This window comes from Melozone crissalis, unplaced genomic scaffold, assembly GCF_028551555.1.
Source record: "Melozone crissalis strain CALT ecotype California unplaced genomic scaffold, PUWL_Pcris_2 ptg000041l_1, whole genome shotgun sequence".
Classification (NCBI taxonomy): domain Eukaryota; kingdom Metazoa; phylum Chordata; class Aves; order Passeriformes; family Passerellidae; genus Melozone; species Melozone crissalis.
The window spans coordinates 10786277-10808997 of record NW_026535819.1 but is presented as its reverse complement, the minus strand read 5'-3'; the positions used below and the strand labels follow the sequence as shown (position 1 = coordinate 10808997).

Genomic DNA, 22721 nt, shown 5'->3' with positions numbered 1-22721 from the left:
GAGGGCATTGGGCAGGAGCTGGGCATTGGGCAGGGATGGGCATTGGGCAGGAGCTGGCATTGGGCAGGGATGGGCATTGGGCAGGTGCTGGGCATGGGGCAGGGATGGGCATTGGGCAGGGATGGGCATTGGGCAGGGATGAGCATTGGGCAGGGATGGGCATTGGGCAGAGCTGGGCATTGGGCAGGAGCTGAGCATTGGACAGGGATGGGCATTGGGCAGGAGCTGGGCATTGGGCAGGGATGGGCATTGGGCAGGGATGGGCATTGGGCAGTAGCCGGGCACTGGGCAGAGCTGGGCATTGGGCAGGAGCTGGGCATTGAGCAGGGATGGGCATTGGGCAGGAGCTGAGCATTGGGCAGGGATGGGCATTGGGCAGGGATGGGCATTGGGCAGGTGCTGGGCATGGGGCAGGGATGGGCATTGGGCAGGGATGGGCACTGGGCAGGGATGGGCATTGGGCAGGAGCTGAGCATTGGGCAGGAGCTGGCATTGGGCAGGGATGGGCATTGGGCAGGAGTTGGCATTGGGCAGGAGCTGGCATTGGGCAGGGATGGGCATTGGGCAGTAGCCGGGCACTGGGCAGAGCTGGGCATTGGGCAGTGCTGCCAGGGCTGGCAGGCTCCCATCGCCCTCTGGAGCTCTCCTGCTTGTTCCATGGGTGCCAGGGGTCTGGCCTGGGCAGCCCCGGCTCCTCAGGACAGGGGAGGAATATTTTCTGCTGTCAGAAGGATGGCCAGAAGGAATTGGCTTTTCCCTTTGCAAAGTGTGTGGGAAATGGAATTCACTGCCAGCAGCTTCAGCTGCAGTTTGAGGTGTTTGTCCCTGGCCTGTCCCTGTTTGTCCCTGTGCCATCACCCCTGGGCTCAGGGAGGGGCAGGCCCTGCCCAGGACTGCTCGTGGGAAGGGGCTGAGGCTCTGCACAAGGCACTGTGGGGGCCGTGGATGGGGCAGGGTGGAGGATGTTGAATGTCTGCATCTTTTCTACTGCAGCACTTCTGGTGCCAGCAACCCTCTCCTTGCCCTGGCACAGCCACATCCTCACTCCATCCATCCTCATGGGTGTCACCATCCAGCGGTGCCCTGGAAAGCCCTGAAGCCGCCCTGGAAAAGGCCCTGTTGGGGACACAAGGCCACCCCCAGCCAAGCTGTGCTGCAGGGATGAGACCCCAGCAGAGCCCTGGCACTGGGTCTCAGAGCCTGGCAGGGGCCGTGGGACCCTGGGTGCCCATGGGGGCAGGCACAGCCTGGCAGAGAGGCTGGGACCTGCAGAGGGTGCAGAGCTGCTGTGCCCTGCCCGGTGCTCAGGACATGGGCACGGTGCCCTCTGCCCAGTGCCTGGTGCTCGGGGTTTGCAGGTGCCCACAGACCTGTGGAGTGCAGTGTCCCCATCCCAGTCCCTGCCTGCTGCCCAGAACCAGAGTGGTGCCAGTGCTGGTGCCAGTGTGCAGAGCTCAGTGCCCGGTGCATGGCACACAGTGCTGCTGCTGGTACCCGGGGTGGCACTGCTGGCTGTACCAGTGTCAGTGCCAGTCCTGGTGGTGACAGTGCATGGTGGCACTGCCTGCTCTGTGTGGTCTCTCTGTGCACTGTGTGGTGTTGGTGCCAATGCCGGTGCTGGTACCCACTGCTGGTGCCCAGGTCCTGGTACCAGTGGGTGGTGCTGGTTTGGTGCCTCGGTACTGGTGGCCTTGCCCGGTGCCCAATACCCCTGTCCAGTGCCAAAGTCCAGCTGTGGTACCAGTGCCTCCTGAGCAGTGTCCATGCCCACTGCTCAGTGCCCAGTTCCCTGTGCCCCCTGTCCAGTTCCCAGTGTCCAGTTCCCAGTGCCAAGTTCCCTGTGCCCACTGTCGAGTTCCCAGTTCCCTGTGCCCACTGCTCAGTTCCCAGTTCCCTGTGCCCACTGCCCCCTGCCCAGTTCCCTGTGCCCTGCCCTGTGCCGGTGCCCATGGGCTGGGCTGGTGGCTCTGTTGGGGCTGGCCGGTGGGCGGGTGCTGGCTGTGGGCTGTCCCTGCCCCGCTCTCTCGGGGCCGGTCTGTCTGTCTGCAGGCCGGTCCGTCTGTCTGTCTGTCTGTGGCTCGGGGCGGCGCCGCTCGGGGCGGGCCGTGCAGGAGGAAGCGCAGCCGGGGCAGAGCGGCCCCGCAGCGGCCGGAGCTGCGCTCGGTGAGTGCCGGGGATCGCTGCCCCACCGTGCCCGTGCCCGTGCCCGTGCCCTGCCCGCTCCCCCTGCGCCCCTTCCCCTGCTGCCCTCCTCCTTGCTCTGCGCCCCCCGCCCCGATTCCCCAGCTCCCACCGCTGCCCCGTCCCAACCCCCATCCCGACATTCCCTGTCCTGTCCCATCTTCCCTCCCCAGCTGTCCCTGTCCTGTCCCATCTCCCCTCTGCCTTTCCACTCCCCTGCACCCCCTTTGCTCCCGCTCCTCTCCCCACTCCTTTCCGTCCTGCTCTGTGTCTCCCTCGAGATCCCCACCCCACCCCACTGCCCCACCTGCCCTGTTTGCCCCACTCAGCCTCCCCTCCTGCCCCCCGTGCCCCGCTCACCCCCTGCCCCCGCTCCTGCCTCCCCTCCCGGCTCCGGTGGGTCCTCGTGTGCCTTGTGGGGGTCCCTGGGGGGGCAGGGAGGGGGAGCACAGCTCTGCTCTCACCCAGACCAGGGGGTCTGGGGGGTCTGCCGGGGGTGACAGGGGCTCTGTCCCGCAGGGGTGGGCAGTGCCTGACAAGGGGCAGGGACATGGATCGGGGAGTCACCGTGCAGAACCCCTACGCCAGCGTCAACATCCCGCGGGAGCAGTTCCAGCAGAGCTTCATCACTCGCTACCTGAGAGACGAGCCCACCGTCATCGCCAACCCCGCGGCCGTGCCCTCCTACGGCACCGGGGGGCACACAGAGCTCGCCAATGGCTGCAGCAGCCCAGACATCTCCACAGACAAGTCCTGGTCCCGTCCCTACAACCCCTACGGCAGCCTGAGGATGCACAATGGGGACTCGTCCGCCTCCTTCTACACTGTGAGCCTGGACAAGGCACCCAAGGGCCAGGAGCAGGAGGCTGGCAGGAGATGTGGCTGCTGCAGGTGCTGCTCCTGCTGCCCAAAGTGCTGCTGTGTCATCTCCTAAGGGCCCTCCCTGCACACACGGGATGTGTGACCATGGCATGGGGCCAGGTGACCCCACAGGGACACGGCTGCTGGCCTGGGCACCCCTGGCAGAGCTGGCACTGCCTGGACTGACGTTGCTTTTTACTTGTGAACTCTGCAGCCAGATGTGCTGGCGATGGGCACCTGCCAGGTGGGCCATAAGGACGATGTGTGCCAGGACAGGTGTCACCAAGAAGTGACTGCACTGGAGAAGGGGCAGCACTGAGCCTGTGATCCTGCACTGAGCCCCTGCCAGTGTCCCTGTGCTGGGAACTCCACCGTGGCAAGGGGCAGGCAGTGCCCAGTGCTCGAGGCTGGGTTTGGATGCTGGCAGCCCTGTGTGCGTGGCAGAGGAGGACATCATCATCATCACTGTCCTGGAGCAGTGGAGCCAGGGACAAGCCTCCAGCTGGCACAGGGACCCACCTACCCAGAAGTGAGCATCCCCCCTCCCACAGCATCACAGGGGTGCTGCTGGCCCCCTGCCCCAAACTCCATCTGGATCCTGCTCCTCCTCACCACGCTGCCCATGGGGCAGAGCGATGGAAACGGGAAAAACAAACAGCCAAAGCATGGCAGAGTGCTGGGCCGTGCTCCAGGGCAGCGCCTGATGGCACAGCATGCATGTGGGCATTAACGTCCCTGTGCCAGGAAACCTCCAGCCCCATTCTGTTCCTCCTGCCAGGCTTGTGGGGTGCTGGGCACACCCTCTTGTCCCATCTGCATCCAGAGACGGGTCCAGCAGTGGGGTAGCACTCGGGCACCTTGCTGGGGAGGCCGAGGCCCAGCATTGGCCTTTGGCAGCTCCCAGGGCTTGGAGGAAGGGGGGAGGAGCTGCTGGCTCTCTCCCCTGTGCTGGAGCTCCTCCAGGCTGGGCTCTGGGCTGGGGCTGCTGCCATCGCCCTGGAACAAGCCCGCTGTTGTGCTGCTGTCCCGCCGTGTGCTGACGTCCCTCCCTGGGGCTGCTCTGCTCCCTGCTGCTGCAGGACTGCCTGCTCTGTGGGACCGGGCCCTGGGAGGAGTGCCTGTGTTTGCAGATGACTTCAGGCTGCTGCAAATAAAATTACAGTCCTCTCCTGCCCTGCCAAGGTGTGCCTCTTCCCTCCACCCAGGCTTTTCTGGGATTCCCGTGTCATTTCTTGCTTTCCCTGGTGGGTGTGTAAGGGCAGCTCTAAAGCCTCCAAACCAGGCTTAACTGTTGCCCTGCTGACTCATGGCAGCAGCTCACACTGAGCTCTGGTTGCTGCCTGGTGCCCCAGTGCCAGCCTGCATCCAGCAGTGCCAGCCCGGGTCCAGCAGTGCCAGCCTGCATCCAGCAGTGCCAGCCCGGGTCCAGCAGTGCCCAGGCATTCCCAGTACAGGCTGCTCCTGCCTGTCTGGGACACTGGCAGTGCTCAGCCCTGCCAAGCTGGATGACTGTCCTGTCTGGAAAGACTGTGAGTCTTTGGGAGAGGCTGAGGAAGGGCCTGGCAAAGGGAAGTTCCTGGCTGGGCAGCTGGGTGGGCTCCTGGCTGTGACCCCCTGCGAGTCCCTCAGCAATGGGAGCCCACCATGGCTTGGAATCCCCCCCTGCTTGGAGCCCAGCTGCACTGAGGCCCAGGAGAACTGGGTGCCAGCAGTGCTGGGGTGCCAGCACACAGATCCCACAGTGCCTGGGAGCCACCCCAGGAGCCTGCCACGGCCTGGGAGCCCCTCACCCTTGCAACCCCACCCCCATTCCGGGATATTCTGGGCTGGGGTGGCCGTGGCCTGGCAGAGCTTTGCCCCCCCCTGTCTGGCGCAGGTGCCAGGGCGGTGGGACCGGGATGTGTGGCTGGCAGTGGCACAGGCGCACGGTGCCCGCCCTGCACAAGGAGCTCCCTTGTTCTCCCTGCCCAGAGCGCAGCGGGGACGGGCAGATCCACCCCTTGTTTGCTTTGGTGTCACCAGCCCTGCCCCGTGCATGGGGCAGGGGACACGGCCGAGCCCGCGGGCGGGGCTGCCCGGGCGCTGCGGGACACGCACGGCCCGGGCACGGAAATGTCCCCAGGGTGTGCGGTGCCTGGGCACAGCCCGGGACAGAAAAGTGTCCCCAGGGTGTGCGGTGCCTGGGTACAGCCCCGGGTCACAGCGGCTGGTACGAGCGGGCCGGGGGCTCGGCGGGGCAGGGCAGGGCAGGGCAGGGCAGGGCAGGGCAGGGCAGGTGGCACATGTGCCGTGTGTCACCGCTGCCCTCGGCTCTGCCCGGCCCCGGGGCGATGGCACAAGCGGCGGGAGCGGCGGGCAATGATTCAGCCGCAGCCGCGGGGAGGGGGGGTGAGCAGGGCAGGGGAGCTGCGGCCCCACACCTGGCAGGGCTCTGATGGGCCGGGCAGGGCTCTGATGAACCGCGGAGTCAGATGGGCGCTCCCCGGCTGTGCCCACCCTGCCAAGGTGCCCGCGGGTGCCCAGGGTTGTGCTGGGTGAGTGCCACTCCTGCCTCTGGAGGTGGGTGGCGGTGCAGGGCTCTGGCTCATCCCCATCAGACCTTTGCTCTCCCCGAGGGTGCCGCTCCCTATCGCGGGGCCGAAGGTCCCTGCAAGCCCGTGGATGATCCTGGGAACAGGGAAACGCGTTTGCCATCCATGTGTGTGGCTGCTGATTGCAGACCTGCCTTCCCTGCAGGGACACCTTATTGTTCCACACAGCTCCCTGCAAGGAGATGTCGGGAGGTGTAGGCTGGTCCCTTTTCCTGAGTAACAAGTGACAGGACAAGAGGAAACGGCCTCAGGTTGTGCCAGGGGATATGTTGGATATTCGGAAAAAACGTTTCACTGAAAGGGCTGTAAAGCCCTGGCACGGGCTGCCCAGGGCCGTGGTGGAGTCACCATCCCTGGGAGTGTTCAAAACATGAGTCGATGTGGCACTTGGGGACATAGGTTAGTGGTGAACATGGTACTGCTGGGTTGATATTTGACTTGATGATTTAAAGTATAATTTCCAACCTTAATGGTTCTGTGATTCCCTGTTCCTGGATCCAGCTGGGCTTTTGGCAGGGCTGGCAGTGCCTTTGGTGTCAGCATGGCAGATGCACAGTCCCTGTCACCAAGGGCTCCCCTGCCCCAAACCCTGCCTGTGCTGAGCTGGGGTGCCCAGCAAGGGGCAGAAATGGCCAAGGGCAGCTGGACACAGCCCCTCAATGGGACAGAGCTCTGCTGGCATCAGGGAGGGACATGAGGGTGATGGGCAGGGGCTGGAGGGGGAAGGAGGGCAGGCAGGATGCCTGGGGCTGTGTGTGGGTGTGTGGGTGTGTGTGGAGCAGGAGAGGCAGCCAAGGGGTCACTGCCTCTGAGCAGTGCCAGGGCACCCCTGGCTGTGCACAGAGCCAAGCCCAGCCCTCTCACCCACAGAAGTTTTGTGGCAGAGCCCCCATGGGACTGCAGCATTGCTGTCCCTGTGGCAGCTGAGCCAGGCCAGCGCTGTGTGTTGGGTGGCAGAAGGACATCCTGGGACAGCCCCAGCCCTGCACGGCCCTGGAGGAGCACACTGAGCCCGCCAGGAGCCAGCTCTGCCCTGGCTGCCAGCACCCAGGGGCTGCAACCCAGGGCACAGCTGGAATCCCACACAGCTGGATCCTGATCCACCCAGGACACACAGCCTTTGTTCCAATGGGTCTGACCAGAACCAATTTCCCTGGCACAGCCCTGTCCCAAACTGGCCCCACCGCCTGTGTTTGCCACTGGCTTGGCAATGGGAAGGCAAAACCCTGCCATGGGGTGCCACCCCCTGCCTGGGCACCCATGGCATACCCAGCCCGTGGCAGGGCTTGGTCACTCCTGGGTCGGGATGTGTGCCCAGGGGTGCCCTGCTCCCGGAGCTGCTTCCTCGCTCGCAGGCACCAGCGTCAGGAGCTGAGCCCTTCTGCAGTGACCCCGTGGAGATCTTCATTTCCAAAATGCCCAATTCCTTCTCTGAGCAGTGCTGGGAACACGGCCCGAGGGCTGCTGGTGAGGCGGCGGCGCTGCCTGTCTCGGTGCCCGCTCCCGCCGGCAGTGGGAGCTGCTGCCCGAGGGAACGCTCCTGCCTTCCCTGCCTGCCCTGCCTGCCCTGCCTGTCCTGGCCCTCCTGCCCTGCCTCCAGGACGGGCTCTCGTCCCCCAGGACGGGCTCTCGTCCCCCAGGATCCTGAGCTCAGGACCTCTCCCCCTACCCCGCTCCCTCTTCAGTCTGCAGCCCCTCCATGCCAAGGCTGGGACTCTGCTGCTGGAGCCCGGGCAGCTGTGGGGACAGTCTGGCACCTCCCTGGCATTGTCACCTCCCCTGGGTCCTGCACCTTGCAGGGGTCCCTGTGGGGTGCTGGGGTGTCCCCAGCCTGGCGCTGAGCATTGGTAACTGAGCCCCCAGAGCCTGCAGCCCCACAGGGAGGGCAGGGCAGGTCAGAGTCACCCCCAGGCTCCAGCTGGGAGCACATCCCACGCGTGGGCACTGCCAGAGCCCCGGTGTCCCTGCAGCAGCGCCAGCCCTGCCACCCCACCGTGCCCCCGCTCCTGTCACAGCTGTGCCCACAGTCCGGAGCACCTGGGGATGCTGCAGTGCCAGGGGGTCTCTGCTGGCCGACGTCTGCCCGGATGTTCTTGGCTCTGAAGGGTGGCCCAGGACGTGGAAGACTCCGTTGCTGCGGCCCAGGTCCAGACAACATCCAAGTTCTCTGCCCAGGGTGGACCCAGAGCTCCTTGGCCTCCCAGGGACGGTTCCTTCTGTCAGTGAAGCACAGGCTGATGGTTAATGACCATTCCTGGGCTTAGATTTCAGAGGTCTTTGTTACCCAGGTGCTTGTAACCCTATCTCCCGGGCTTGGCTTCCCTGCAGCAGATCCAATAGCAGCTGTCCCTGAAAGGTGAGCCCCTGCCCACTACCACGGCCACGGGCAGCCACAGGGACCTGGCAGGCAGCTCAGCCCCCCGATGCTCCCCACGGGACTGCCACAGCCCCCGGCACAGCACAGCCCTTCTGCCACCAACCCCGAGGCCCTGGGAGGCATCTCAGGACAGGTAGGGATGGGGGAGCTGGGAGGAGGGGAGAGAAGGGTACCCGTGTGCACCAACACACTTGTGGTCACCTGAGGGGAAGGAACAGAGTGTTGGTGGGCTCCAGGAGAGGTTTGCAAACATTCTGGTGTGTACCAGACCCCACCTAAGATGAGGCTGGGTCCCCTCAGACCCCTCCCCAGGAGCGTCTGTGCCACCCCCTGTGCCAGCACAGCCCGGGGCTGTGCCACTGCCTGGTCTCCAAGCGCTGCTCCCCAGCCCAGCCAGCCACCTCACTCCTGGTCCTCCCTGCTCCCCCAGCCCCAGGCTGCACCCTGAGCAGGCTGCTGAGATCTGGCCAGCCCGCGTTCCCTGCAGATCTCCCGGTGTGGCACTGGGACATGCCATGGATGTAGTGGCAGTGCCACTGCAGTGGCAGCATCCCGCTCTGCCGGGCAGGGCTGGCAGGGATGGCGGGCAGGGTGCTGGGCGGGGATCCTGCTGCTCCCACCTCCCCACGTGTGGGGGCACTCGGAGCTGGCATCCCACCGCTGTGCCCCTCCCCGGCCGTGCCCTGACGGCTCCTCTCCCCCTCCCCAGCATGTCGCAGGCCGGTGGCAGCCCCCGGGCGGAGGGCTCGGGGCCGAGTGTCGGGGCGCACTCGCGCACCCCCAGCCGGGGCAGCCAGCGCGTCGAGTGCATCATCTGCTACTCCTCCTACGACCTGGGCGTGCGGCTGCCGCGGCGCCTCTACTGCGGGCACACCTTCTGCCAGGCGTGCCTGCGGCGCCTGGACGCGGTCAGCAACGAGCAGCGCTGGATCCCGTGCCCGCAGTGCCGCCAGAACACGCCCACGCCGCGCGGAGGGGTCACCATGCTGGACCTGGACCTGGCCACCTTCCTGGCCGTCAAGGCTGACCGGGAGCAGCCGCGGGGCGCCGGCAGGAGCCCGGCCGCGCTGCCCGCCAAGGGCCCGGGCAAGGAGCCGCCCGTGACCCAGCAGCCGGCGGGGCTGTGCCAAGAGCCGGTGCCCCCGGCGCTGCTGCCCCGGCGCGGCTGCTGCCGGCTGTGCTTGTGCTGCGGGGTCACCGCCGCCTTCGAGAGCTGAGCGCCAGGGCCGGCCCGAGACTGCCTCTGGGACCCGCTGGGGACTGCAGGGCTGTGCCTGTGCTGGCAGCCCAGCTTCAGCCTGGGCACGGCTTTCCTGCCCGTCCTGTCCGGATTTGGGGTGCAGCAGCGGGGGATCAGGATGCTACCACCCCTCATCCTGCCCGTCTGCCCTGCTGATGGCTCAGAAACCTGGTCCAGCCATCACAGACGTTCCCTGGCCCTGAGCACAGCCTGGCTCGTGCTCTGCTCCCCCGAGCATGTGGCCCTGCAGCAAGGACAGTGGCACCCAGCACCGCCTGGCAGGGGACAGGGGCCTGGCACAGCGATGCCATGGGCTGTGTGCAGCACCCTGAGAGCTCCAGGTCTATTAAAGACACTTTGCTCCTGCTGGGCTGCACATCCTGGTCCTGTTTGCTGGCAACCCTGGCCCGGGGCAAGCCCTGCCTGTGGCGGGTGGGGGAGACGTGTCCTGCCCTGCTGGGTTGCTGTGCTGGGAGTGTTTGCTCTCCTGGCCAACTGCATGAAAAAATTTGGCATTGGGATCGTAGGACGGTTGAAATTGAGGTTGACAGAGTTGTTAGGAAACCTCGGATGTTGCTCCGCTGTGGGAGGAGAGCTGAGCTCAAGAAGCTCCTGCTTGTCCTCGTGCACTGTGGCTCATGCCAGGTTTGTCTTTTCCTGCCTGACCCTTTCCTCACACACACACAAACCCTGCTGCTGTTTTTCCAGTTGTGCCCTGCTGCCTGCATGGCTTTCCCTGCCTGACTCCACACCAGGGTGCAAGGACAAGGGCCCAGGCAGCTGGTCTGGGTTAACAGGGGCCAAACTGGAAGCACTGGGCTGCACAGGGTGATACTGAAACAGCTCTTGGCCAGGACTTGGTGCTGCCTGGGCAGCTCTTGCAGTTCTTCCTCAGGGCTCATTTTCTGCATCTGTTTTCCATGTGGTTTATGAGCTCTTGCAAAAGCCCAACACCAGGAACCCCTTCAGGGCTGAGCAGGGGACCTCAGCCTGTGCCTCCCTGGGGCTGGCAGGGACCTTGTGCCTCCTGGGCAGTCCTGGTGCTTGGATATTCCCTGTGCTGGGGCAGGGCTGCAGCCAGAGGATTCCATCAGCCGTGGACAGCACCCAGCCCTACACAGAGCTCATGCACAATTCTGCCACTTGGTGTCACCTGCCATAAAACAGCCCCAGCTGAGATGTTCCCAGAAGAACAAACCTGGGGTGCCCCAGGGCAGATGGGTCAGAAATTCCATGTGAGTCCTGCCTTGAACCATTAATTACCTGGGAATGTGCGAGAAATTAAAGCCTTCAAGGAATGGATAAGAGCTATCACTGAGTGCTAATGCACCTCCTCCCCTATCTCCATTTCTCCCCAAACTCTCAGCAGTGGGTGCTGGGAGGAGTGTAGGATCCCTCCCTGCAGAGGTGCCAGCAGCTCTGTGCTCAGCCCAGCACCTTTGGGTCCGCAGTGCTGGGTGACCAAACCCATGGCTGTCTGTCCCACAGCCCATGTCCCTGCTTCCCTGCCTCCCCCCAGCACCAGAGCCCCTCTGGGGGCTTGGGCCTTGCTTCCTTCCTTCCTCCGTGGATGTCCCCCTGCTCCCAGCCAGTCCCTGAAGGAGGGGATTATCCCTTCCATCTCTCTGGGAATGCTTTTGGCACGCTGGCTGCAGGGCCAGTGCCCAGTGCTGTGCCCTGGGGGCTCCTCCCCTGGCACAGGCACCCGAGCTGGCCTGGCAGAGCAGCTGCTGGGAGCAGCCTGTCCTGCCACATCCCATGTGGAGCCCAGAACCAGAGGGGCATCGTGGAGGGGGAGCAGGGCACTGGTGGGTGCTGCTCTGGCTGGGGACAGGGCCCTGGGCTCCTCCTGCGTGGTTCTGGGTCCCCATGCTCCAGGAAGGGGCAGTGCCAGGGGCACCAGCACTGGCAGCAGGTGGCAAAGGGCAGAGGTGGCACTGCTGGGGTTCAGGACCCCACGTGTCCCCAGCCTGCCATGGCAGCGGGGTGCAGCCAGTGGATGGAGAACAGGAGTGACACCAGGCAAGCATGGGATGATGTCTGGCCATGTCCCTGGCAGGGACCGCTCTCCTGCCACGTGCCATCAGGGTGACAGCAAGGGCCTTCCAGAGGAGCGAGTTTTCAGGATTTTCAGCTTCCTGGGCTCTTTGTGCACAAAAGCTGGAAATGACCTTGCTTTTAATAGTGGTTTATTTTTTGCATGAATGTTGCACTTCTCACCTGACTCCAGATGGATGCAGGGAGTGGGCAATGAAGGTCCTGCGGAGGAAGAGCATTTTGGGACAGGACTCCCTCAAAATTCAGGTCTCCATACAGCCTGTGGCTGCAGATGGGATGAGCTGGGGCTGCAGCTGCACATGGCACTGGGTTTGTGCCCTTGCCCTGGGGCTGGGCTGGGCTGGTGGATTCCTCTGAATTATTTCCAGATGGGGATTAATGCAGCAAAGCGAGTTTGCTGCAGGATAGATAAACAAACCAAAGCTCCTCGGGATGCTATTAATAAACCCTCTGCCTGCTGCTTCTGTCCCAGATTTGGGAACATCCTGGCCTTGGCCTGGGGTGCAACTGTGCCCTCCCTGCCTTGCTGCCCATCCAGCCCCTTGGCCGTGGGGCAGAGGGACAGGGATTCCTCTGGGACCCTGGCCACTGGGGTCCTGCTGGGTGTGAGTGGGGACAGTGTCCCTGCTGTGGGCACCCCTCTGGCTCTAAGTGGGATGAGGTGTTGCCATGTCCCTTGGTGGCCCAGTCCCCACTGAGCTCTGCCAGGGGCAGTGGCACTGGGAGGTGACAGCAGCCCAGCCTCCAGCAGCCAGGCTTTGGGTGGCTTTGGGGCGGAGAGGGTGTAAACAGGGTGGAGGCAGACTTTGAGCCCTATGGAACTGGCACTGCCATGCCGGGGGGAGGGCAAACCAGTTTTGGGTGGCTGCAGCCCGGCAAGGTCACCTTTGCCATGCTTCTCATCGGGGGCTCCTGCGTCCCCCTGCGTGTGCACACGGCCTGTTCCCCTGCTGGGAAGGAGGAAGGTGCCCATGGGATGTAACCCCAGCCCTCCTCGTGCTGGCAGGGCTGGTGGTCTCCTGCAGGACAGATAGGGCTTGGGCAAGGGCTGGGCTCAGCAGGGTGGGCCATGGTTCCCAGCACAGCTCCACACTGAGGGCCCCTGGGTGTGGTGGGACAGCACATAAGATGGGTTAAGACCTTCAAATGATATGATTGTGTCTCAGTTGTGTTTTTTCCTGATAACTCAGCCACTTATGGGGCTCCTGGGCCCATACACCCCTCTGTACCTGGCTATTGAGGCAGCATGCCCATGGGGGATGCCTCTGGGGAGAATGGAGGCTTAGAGCTGGATCTGGATTTGCTGATTTCCAGCTCTCCAGCCAGCAGCACACACAAGCAGTTAATCCCAGGCCACGCAGAGCTGGCTGCTTACCTGGCTGGAGCGGTGCCTGGGGGAGGGAGGGACGTGGGCACGGTTCCACACCTTGCAGGGCAAGCATCATAGTAAAAATATTTGCTGAAAAAAGGGCAGCTCCACCCCGAGGAAAACCGGGTCCGGGAGCAGAGCCTCATGCAGGTCTGCAGCCGGGCGAGCAGGGGATGACTGCGAGCGGCAGCCGGGAGCCGAGCACAGCCCGGCCCCTCCGGCCAGCGCCGCCGGGCTCCGCCGAGGGCACCGGGCACGGCCGGGGGGCTGAGCACGGCCCGGGGCTCTAGGGAGCCTGTCCGAGCGGGCAGGGAGCCCTCTGTGCCTCGGGGGCAGCCATGGGCTGCTGCAGGCTCCCCGGCCCCGTGCTGGGCCTGCTGCTGCTGCTGTGCCCGCCGGCCCCGGCCGCCTGCCCGGCCGCCTGCCGCTGCTCCCCGGGAGAGGCGGACTGCAGCGACCGGGGCCTCCTCGAGGTGCCCTGGAGCCTCTCGGCCAACACCAGCACCCTGCGGCTGGCCCACAACTTCATCTCCGTGCTGGGACCCCGCTCCTTCCCCCCGCTGCCGGGGCTGCGCCTGCTCAGCCTGGCCCACAACCGCCTGGAGCTGATCCACCCTCAGGCGCTGCGGGGGCTCGGGGCGCTGCAGGCGCTGGACCTGAGCCACAACCACCTCAGCGTGCTCACCCCCGACACCTTGCGGCCCCTCACCGGCCTGACCGCGCTCAACCTGACCCACAACAGGCTGGGGCAGCTGGAGCCCGGGGTGCCGGGAGCCTTGCCCCAGCTCCAGGCACTTCTCCTGCAGGACAACCCCTGGGTGTGCAGCTGCAGCATCCTGCCCCTCTGGCGCTGGCTCCGCCGCAACAGGGACAAAGTGCGAGGTGAGTGCCCAGAGCGGTGTCCCCAAGCCCCCCGCCCGCTCCATGCTGCCAGGTCACCCTGCCAGGGCTGAGGCAGACCCAGCACCCTGGCTGCCACCTGGCTGGGGCTTGGGTGGTCAGTGCCCTCGGGGTGAGGTTCCCCGAAGCTGTCCTTAGGTCATGCCAGCTCCTGTGTCTGCTTGGGTGGATACACAGCTGGGTCTCAGTTGGTGCCCACATTTTGGCTCTGGTCAGCAGCAGGGATTGCCTGCCAATGTCCCAGGGACAGGCACCCAGTGCTGGCCCCAGCAGTGGCACCAGTCCTGCACATGGCACCTGGGGGGGCAGGTAGAGCCCGTGTGTCAGGGTGCACATCACCGCTGGTCCATCCAGGATGCAACGCTTTCAGCCCCTTCCCCAAAGCCTTCATCAACCTGCTTCTGATCCTGCATTTCTTCCCCCACGAGCCCCATTGAAAGACAGCTCTGCCAGCAAAGTCTCTCCCACCACTGCTGCCCCCTCCTGCTCGCTTCCAGCTCGGATGTGTGACTGCACTTGTTCTGGCTGGGACCTTCTGTGGCATCTCCAGGCTGGCTGCTCACTGCTCCCCACATCTGTCTTCTGGGAGCCAGTCCCTCCCCTTTGCCTGCCCCACCTGCCCTCCTGCCCAAACCCATCTTCCTATGCCCCCTCCAGCACTGTGCCCACCTCCCATCCCATCCCATCCCATCCCATCCCACACAGGTGACTCCTGAAGCTCACTGTTCCCCTTCTTTGCACCCTGACATGGGTGATGTTGGTGATGCTGGCCCCTGTCCTCCTGCCCTGGTGCCATCTGTCCCATGCAGACCTGCCATCCCCCTGTCCTTGGTCCCTGCCTTTCCCAGCTGCCCAGTGTGCCCTCCAGCACTGCTTCTCTCTCTCTTCCAGAGAAGAATTTGCTCCTCTGCAGAGTTCCAGAGCAGCTGAACAAGTATCCGATCATGGCCTTTGGGGACGAGTCCTTCAGGCAGTGCCAGGACACTTCCCTGTCCCCCGAGCACTACATCGCCTTCTTCTCCATCGGGCCCTTCTCCTTCCTGGCCAGCATCTTCTTCTGCACCTTCCTGGGCTCCCTGGTTGTGTTCTACCACAGCCTGCGCCGGGACTCCCACTGCTGGAGGAGACCCCGCGTCTGCAGGGTGCACTGAGGGCCCTGCCCTGGCAGCCTGGGCTCCATTCCTGCCCCTCTCCAGCTGCCTGCACCCACCTGCTGCAGACTCGTCCCTGTGGAGCAGCCAGAGGAAGTTCTGTTCCTGGAGTCACTCTGGGTTCTCCCAGAGTCCCCCAAGATGGTGCCAAGCTGCCTCTGCCAGGGGGGAGCAGCCTCCAGCTCAGCTCCCTGCAGGGGCATGGGCTGACCATAAATGCTCTCACTGTGGCCCCAAGGCCACCCTCAGATCTGCATATCCCCTTCCTGGGGGCATCCTTCTCCCCTTGTCCTGCCCCCTGTGCTGCCCAGTCCCCCAGTGTGCATTTAGGATGCCCCATGTGCCTCACTGTGCCTTTAGGTGCAGCCTGGGAGTCCCTGTGTGCATCCCAGGACACACCACATTCCCTTGGTGCCTTTCAGGCCACCCCAGGAGTCACCATTTGCCTTTTGGTGCAGCCCAGGAGCCTCTGTGTGCCTTTCAGTTTGCTCCTTGGGCCTTTTGGTGCCTCCTGCACCCTCTGACTGCCTTCAGTGACCCCAGCAGCCTCAGTGCTTTTTTTCTGTGCACTCAGAACTCCTTGGGTTGGCTTTTCCTGCACCTAAATGCCATGTTTGGCTTCCATGTCCTGGCAGGCACTGTTTTCCTTTTAGGGTACCCCAGAGCTGTCTGTGTGGCTTTTGGTGTACTGGAGATCTCTGGGTGGTTTGGAGCATTGCAAAGCCTCTGTGGGGCTGTCAGACCACCCCAGGCCTGTCAGTGTTCTGCCTAAGGACAGGGCTGGCTGCAAAAAAGCTCCTTTTGATAGTTGTTTTTTTCCATTGAGTCAGGAATGCTGGTGCTGAGATGGCTCAGCCAACAATCAAGGTCTAGGGTGAGGCTGAAGCTTCGGGTGAGGGCCAGGAAGAGCCTTGAGCTGCCAGGGCTGTGGTTGGGCAGAGCAGCTGCCAAGGGATGGGGAGGCTACAGTGGTTTCTCCCTGAATAGCTTTTCCCTAGGCTGCAGCTCATCCCCAGCCAAGCTGTGGGGTTAGCTCAGGGTTGGGAGCAGGGACAAACAAGCCCTTTACAGGGGCTCTTTGCAGCAGCCCTGGCTGCTGCCTCACCCCCATCACCCACAAATCAGGGCTGGGGCTGCCCCTGCCCTGCTCCCTCCTCTTTCCTGTGGAAATGCTGCTGGAAATGCTTAGTGAGCCTGCTGGGAAATGGCCTGGAAGGATCTGGAGCTGAGCTCCACGAGAAAGCCACAAGCTGGGGTGACAGAAACACCCTTCAAGGAGAAACAAGAGTCCTTTTTGCCCTGACCTCTTACCCACTGCAAGATGATCAGAGCCACAATGAGATGCTGTGACCACCAGCCTTGTCCACTCCATCTCCTGCCCTTGCAAGAGCTGGGACCTGCCAGGGCTGTGGAGGAGTCAGAGCATCCTTCAGCAGGCTCCTGGCAAGTGTTCAGTGAATCACACATGAATAAACCAGGTGTCACCTCAGTGGTGGCTTGCTCCTGTTTTTATTTTTAAGAGAGAAGCCAGCCCCATGTGCTGCCACATGGCCACATCCCTGCTGTGGGGCAGGGGCTTGGCAGGGAGCTGCTGGAGGCAGCAGCTGCTCCAGTGCTGCCAGCCCTGCCCCAGGAGCAATCCCAGCTCTCCCAGACCCCCTCTAGAGAGGGTTCAGTCATTCCCAGGAAGGCCTGGGCTTCCCATTTGGAGGTGGGACCTTGTTTGTCATCCTGCACGGCCACCTGATCCCCGCTCCTTCCCTCAGACTGTCCTGAGGCTCAGCCCCCACGGAGGCTGGGCTGGAGGTCTCAGCACAAAGGGAAGATGCTGTGGGTGGGTGATGTTCCTTAGTTCAGCCCTGGGGGACCCTCCTATTTTGGATATCCCTTGATGGACCTTCCTATGGATGGGCTGATGTGTGGGGACTTCCCCAATGTCCTCATCCCTGCAGTCCATCCCCTGTTCCCAAAGGCTGGCTCCCAGGAGAGGGAGCCCACAGTGGCAGGGGACAGTTTTCCCCAGGCTGGAGGTGGGACAGGGCCAGCTGTCGTGGTGCTGGTCTTTGGACAGCTCCATGCTGTCCCCATCCCTCGCTGCAGGGCCTGTGCACCACCCTGGCTGTGCAGGCTCTCTGGCACCTGAGTATCCCAGGGTGGGGATGCCCTTTCCCTCCCAGTCTCCTCTATAGCCCCTGGCCTTTCTCCCTCCTGGTTTCTCCATCCCTTCCTGTCCCTCCACTGTTGGCAGACCCTGCCACAGGGTTGGGTGAGGCTCTGATTCACCACAGGGCTCCCCGCCAGCTTTGCCAGAGGTCAGAGACAGAAAGAAGCACACAGCTCTGGAATAAACCACTTCATGATCCAGTCTAGACTTTACTGAGCTCTTGCAAAAACTTGGTATTCATGTAACATTGACGTATAAAGTAGGATGGGTCCGATTTCTCAGCTGGAGCTAGATGAACATGATGGAGCCACAGCAGTCGGTGGGACGATGCTCACAGACCTCAGCTGCCATGTGAAATCCTGCCCGCGGGGGCAGCCTGGGGCCGGGGAGGGCAGTCCGTGGGCACCACGCTGCCCCTGGGTGTTCTGCTGGCAGGAGACGCTGCTCACCCCGCTGCCCACGGGGAGGATGCTCGGGGTGCCCGTGCGGGCCCGAGGGGAGGACGGTGCGGGGAGGGACGGGGTCAGCCCGGCCCGTTCTGTTCCTTCTCCCGAACTGGGATCTGCTTTCCACGTTTCCTTGAGCTGGGGCTGCAGGGCTGCCGCGGGAGCTGCTGGCAAGCTGAACTGCAGGTGAGGGTGGCAGGGGAGCCGCCAGCGCTGGCCGTGGTGCCCCGGCCGTGCCGACAGGCTGGGGGCCCGCAGCGAGCCGGGACCAGCCAGCAGCATCTCTCCTTGCATTGCTGGTGCTGAGGCAGTGTGGAGCTGGGGTAGAGGTCAGTGCAACCATCCAGAGCCATTTCCCGTGGAGAATTCCTGGCCAGGAGAGCTGCTGTGTGAGTGCTACATGCTGGCCGTGGCCAGGTCCTGGGGATGTTTCTGTGCAGGAGAGGTGGGAGCCGGGGTCTCGGCTGGCGGCACTCCAGGCTCCGGAGTACCGCGGTTAGCTCAGGGGCGAGGGCTGCAGGGCGGGAGCTCTCCTGCTGCTGCCAGACCACGGACGGGAAACGAGTCACAGCCACGGGACGGTGAGAGGGAAGGGAATAGTGTCCATCCCCTGCAAGGAGCAGAGCACACATCTTCCAGCCCCTGCAGCAGAAGGGAGGGTCTCCGGGCACAGCAGGAACATGTGCCCAACCTGCCACACCGGGAGCTGGCTGCTCCGGCTGCACAGGACTGTGGAGCCCTCCAGGTGGTGGGAGACGTGGAGCACACGTCTGAGGGGCTGTGTGTGCTCAGAAGGCTGCAGCCTGTGAGGTTAAGCACGGGTTTGTGGTCTGGCACCAGCTCTTCCCTGCTACCGTGGGAGAGCAGGCACCGTGTGCCTTCTGCAGTCCTTTCCCCTTGCACGGAGCCAGCCAGTGGCAATTCTGATCATTGTGGCACTGTTTGGAAGCAATTATCTCTGTACAGTGAAGTCCAAACCTTGTCCTGGTTCTGCCGTGCTTCCTGGGGCACGAGCATGGCAGCAGGCCTAGGAAGGGAGGGAGATATACAATGGAGTCACCGTGTATGGATGAAGGATGCTTTCCTCCCATCTCACCCAGAAGAACCCATCAGTGTCCCTTGAAAGGCAGTCCTGGCTGTGCCTTCCTACTGGGTTGGGCAAGGACTGATGGCCCTCGGGGAGAAGGTCACACCACAGTGCTGACTGAGGGGTCGGAGAGGTTGAGCTGGCCGGTGATGTCGGTGGGGTGATACTGCTGCAACACACAAATAGACAGACAAAGAGAAAGCAGTGTTAGGCAGTTCTGGCACTTGTCCCCGCTGCCACTTCTATCCCATGTGTCCCTACAGGATATCTCTTGGGGGTGAAGCAACGCCCTGAGAGCTGCTGCTGGCTGAGGTCCCCTTCCCAGTGCCATCCACGCTTGTGCAGAGGTCGTTGCAGACGCTCTCCAAGCACCCTGGAGCGGGGCAGAGGGGACACCCAGGAGCGCAGTGCAGCTTCTGCAGAGCGTGGCTGCCACGTCACCGGCTGAGCCAGGCCCTCTCTGCTCTGGGAGGGCTACCAGACAAAGCCTGTGACTCATCAGCCCAGCCCACGCCTGAACCTGTGTTTGGAGGGTCTGGCTGGGTTTTGGCACCTCTCTGGTGCCAGATCAAGCTGTGCTTTGAGGCCAGGGCGTTTCACCTCCTTGCTTGAATGACCCTGCTGTGACTGTCCTTTCATGCAGGTGAGATGTGTGGTGTGGTTGGTTTGTGATAAAGTGTGGCGTTGATTTCTAATGTGAAAATATGGCCTGTGTTGGGGATGTGGTCTGGATTTGGGGTTCTGAGCTCCTTGCAGATGGGGGTGCTTGGCATGGGAGAAGCCATGGGAGAGGCCATGGGAGAGCCCTCCCCTGCTGCAGTCCCATCAGCAGGTGGGGGGCAGAGCAGAAATACCCATCAATGGGCAAGAAAAAACGTCCTTCCTCCCCAGGCAGGAATTTACAGCTGGGCAGTATTTCCTCCCTTCCTCCTTCCAAACTCCCTCTCCCAGCTCCGCTCTCCAAACTCCAAACCCTGACCTGGAAGCTCTGTCCAGCCCTGCTGTAGGCTGGAGCATCCTGCGCTGCTCTCTGGGGTCCTAATCCGGTGCCAGGGCAGGAAAGGGTCTCTGTGGGTCTCATGTACTGCAGCACAGATCCTCTCCAGTGACATTTTCCCAGCCCTTGCACCACCCTGCCCAGGAGGGCTGATGTTTTGAGGGGCTCCAGGGGGGCTCCTCGGTGACGGATTTCACCTGCCCTGCTTTGGTCGATGGTGGCCGTGGCCTTCGCGGCGCTGCCGGCAGCTCTGGCACTGTGGCTACCCTGTGTGCTGCACACCCTGCCTCCTGCCACCCCTGAGCCTTGCATGGGCTCCGTGGGGCTGCCCTGCCCAGCCCGGATTTGTGCTTCCCGGGACCCCTTGGTGGGAGCAGCTGGGGCAGGGCCGGGAGCCAGCGCGCTCCCGTCTCTCCGGTGCCGAGCGGGGACGCGCTGACACCTGGGGAGCCTCACAGGGAATCACTCTGCCACCTCTCAGGGGATCACCTGCCACCTCTCAGGGGATCCCCCTGCCACTTAGGGCACTGGCTAAGATTCCAATGGAGCCTCTGGGAATTCCTGGCCATGGCCTTGCCTTGCTAAGGGGCAACAGCTCGGCCATCGCCGGTTGGCACAGAGAGCGGCCGGGGCCGTCCTGGTGTTACTGTGCTGCCCTGGGGGGAGCTTTTTGTGGCTATTCAGCAGCCCACCAAAAAACACCCCTCTCTCCCAAAATCGGGTGCAGCCACCCCTTCCTCATGAAAAATTTGGATTCCAGGTAAATGCAGTGTTTCCATGGCAGAGCTGCTGGGAGGTGTGTGCTTTGTGGAATGGGGCTTGACTCCAGCAGGGAGGAGAGGTGACTGGGAAAGGGGAGAGGCTGTGACTCACTGGTGGAGGAGAAGGAGGAACTGGAGATACAAAAATGAATGGGTAGAAGAAAGGTCCTTTGTTAAACATCCTGATGTGAGGGGGGGTGGAAGAAGCAGAGTGTGCCTGTGTGAGTGTGTGTGCCTCAGTGCACGTGTGCATGTGGCTGCTGTGGTGGTGTAGCAGGGCAGGCTGGGGCCTTCTGGCCTCTCTGCACAGCTCTGGGGGTGGGAAATGCTAAAACAACCAAGCGAAATGGGCAATCTGGCCAGAAAAATTAAAATACAAGAGCATGGCTTTTGATTTGAAAGCATATCTCCTCCAATCACAGAGTTATCACAGGGTAACATTCTCATTTACTTTTTTTTTTTGTGTGTAAAGTTCATGCATGCAATTTTTAATAATAAAAATTAAAATGAAAATAAAAAAGGAAAAGAAAAAAAAAGCAAGAAAACGGTCATATCAAAACTATGTTAAAGTAGGACTAATGCTAGAAGCACATATCAGTAATTTAAGATAAATTATGTTACAGGGACGGTGCAATAATCCCCAAACCAAACATTATAAAGCCAAGAAATTAATCAATATTAACCATAGAAGAGACTCAAACATGTTAAGGTATGGAAGTGAAGTGAAGGCACCAAAAACTTTAAATGACAACCAGGAAGAAAATATAGACAAGAACTTAATGTCTTTAAAAATGACTTCAACCTAACTGGGCTCATATGGTAGTCCCTGGCTGGTGGAAGATTTTCTGGAAGAATTTTAGTTTGTTGTTGTGGATTTTTTTCCATTAAAAATTAGGATTCCAGCTAAATGCGATCTTGCTGTAGAAAATATCAACTTCCCTTTAGGAAAAAAAAAAAAAAAGAAAAAGTTGTCTTTGACCTACTTTTGGTTCTTTTGGGCCAAAAACTAGGCTCTTTCTCAGCCAAGAAGCGTTTGGCTTTGGGACAGCTGATCCTTCACTGAAAAGGTGACCTTTTGCAGGAAGCCCCTCGGTTGCCGCCCAGCCCCGGCACCGTGCCCAGGGCGGGGCGGTGCCACGGGCCGTGTGTCACTGCTGTGTCACGGGGCTGGGGCTGGCAGTGTGGCTCTGCGGGGGCTAAGGGACCTGTGCACCTCGATCGTGTCTGTACGCAATGTGCCGGCTCGGAGGTGTCTGTGTGGTTTATGCGTCTCACATGGCGTCTGTGGGGTTGCAGTATCGTGGGTGGCTGCGATGGATGGACACGTCAGCTCTGCCAGTGCTACTCGAGTTGCAGGAGCTGCCTATGGGGAACACATGCATCTCCTCCTGGGGCGGTGGGGATGATGTGCCGCGGAGAGGCTGTGCAGCTCGGGTGATGGTGGGCGCTAGGACGTTCAGAGTGGGGTGGAAGCTTCCCAGGGCTGTCTTGGCTCCATGGTGCCAGCCTGTCTCTCTGGCACTCCTGAGGGACCATTCTGCAGGGCTGCAGAGCAGAATCCATTTTTAAAACTCCCGACAACGGAAAGGAAAGAAGCAAGGCCGCCAGGTCTGCATCTTTCGTTCGCTAGCCAGGAGAGCCCGTGGGGCTGGGGTCAGCCTGGCCTTCCAGCCCCAAGGGCTCTCCAGCCTTGCCCATCTAAGACCTGGTGTGGGCCCGCAGCTCTGCTGAGCATCATGAAAGAGAGCACCTCGCTGCTTTCTCGTCTTTACAAGGACCCCAGGCAACGTGCCCCAGCATGCTATGGACTCATGGGGCCTTCCAGCAGGAGGGCGTTGGGGTCTCTGAGCCAGGGCTGCTGCATGGAAGTGGAGGTCACCGAGCACAGGCTGTGACATGAGCTGGTGGCAGCACCCCGCTCCCGCTGGCTGCTGACACTGCAGAGCAACCAGCAGGTCTGCCCAACATCACCACAAAGCTCGCTCCACCACGGACCTCCTGCCATAGCTGCTGGCCTCCAAGTTGGCCATGTTGGCTTGGATGTTCACCCCATTGGCCTGCTCTTGACCCAGCTAGCCCAGTTCCCTGGGGAACGCGTCCTGGGAGCCTGGACATGGCACCCCGTGGCAGGCAGAGCATTGTGACAGGCTTCAGAGCACTGGGGAGTAATTGACTGTGCAGCTGCCCCCAAAGTGGGGACCATCTTCTGGGATGAGTGGGGTCATCTTCCTCCACAGTTTGCCCATGAACAATGTAGCGAGAAGAGCATGACTGGGACCCAAATATGGAGAGCTCTGTGTTGTGCAGGACCCCAAGGAAGGGGAGAGAACAGCTCCATTGCCCATCCATGGGACCTGTGGTGCAGGTGGGCACTGGGCCTGCTCAGCTCAGGGCGTTGGGGGCACAGAGGGCTGTGGGCTGGTTGGTGTAGGATGGATGTCACACTATGGAGCAGGATCAGGACCAGGATGATACCCTGAAGAAGGAGCAACGTTGGGGTTACCAGGGGTGCCACACACCAGCTGCCCCATTTTTCCT

The 22721-nt window shown here is 62.2% G+C and overlaps 4 protein-coding genes across 18 annotated transcripts in view; 3 read left to right on the top strand and 1 right to left on the bottom strand.

Moving 5' to 3' along the window:
* Nucleotides 1–2111: 2111 nt before the first annotated feature.
* On the top strand, nucleotides 2112–3286 carry CYSRT1 (cysteine rich tail 1). Its single transcript, XM_054284429.1, has 2 exons — nucleotides 2112–2163; nucleotides 2701–3286. The coding sequence occupies exon 2, from the start codon at nucleotides 2732–2734 to the stop codon at nucleotides 3113–3115; it is 384 nt and encodes a 127-aa protein (XP_054140404.1). The 5' UTR covers nucleotides 2112–2163; nucleotides 2701–2731; the 3' UTR covers nucleotides 3116–3286.
* Nucleotides 3287–8720: 5434 nt separating this feature from the next.
* RNF224 (ring finger protein 224) lies at nucleotides 8721–9227 on the top strand. Its single transcript, XM_054284488.1, has one exon. It carries the CDS (start codon nucleotides 8721–8723, stop codon nucleotides 9225–9227), a length of 507 nt encoding a protein of 168 aa, XP_054140463.1.
* Nucleotides 9228–12821: 3594 nt separating this feature from the next.
* On the top strand, nucleotides 12822–14728 carry LRRC26 (leucine rich repeat containing 26). The gene is given in 5 exon segments (XM_054283894.1): nucleotides 12822–12843; nucleotides 12846–12952; nucleotides 12954–13002; nucleotides 13005–13559; nucleotides 14469–14728. Coding segments are annotated over 5 exon segments (993 nt in total).
* Nucleotides 14729–17068: 2340 nt separating this feature from the next.
* GRIN1 (glutamate ionotropic receptor NMDA type subunit 1) overlaps nucleotides 17069–22721 on the bottom strand; it is a 40563-nt gene continuing 34910 nt past the window's right edge. For 6 of the 15 annotated variants that reach the window (XM_054284087.1, XM_054284093.1, XM_054284098.1 and 3 more), the window contains one exon: nucleotides 17069–18594. In XM_054284087.1, coding sequence (XP_054140062.1) covers nucleotides 18526–18594 — 69 coding nt within the window. In that variant the 3' untranslated portion in view covers nucleotides 17069–18525. Of the gene's footprint in view, nucleotides 18595–20607; nucleotides 21729–21798; nucleotides 22660–22721 lie in introns of those variants that run through there. The other 9 variants (XM_054284089.1, XM_054284092.1, XM_054284091.1 and 6 more) reach the window with 6 other exon arrangements.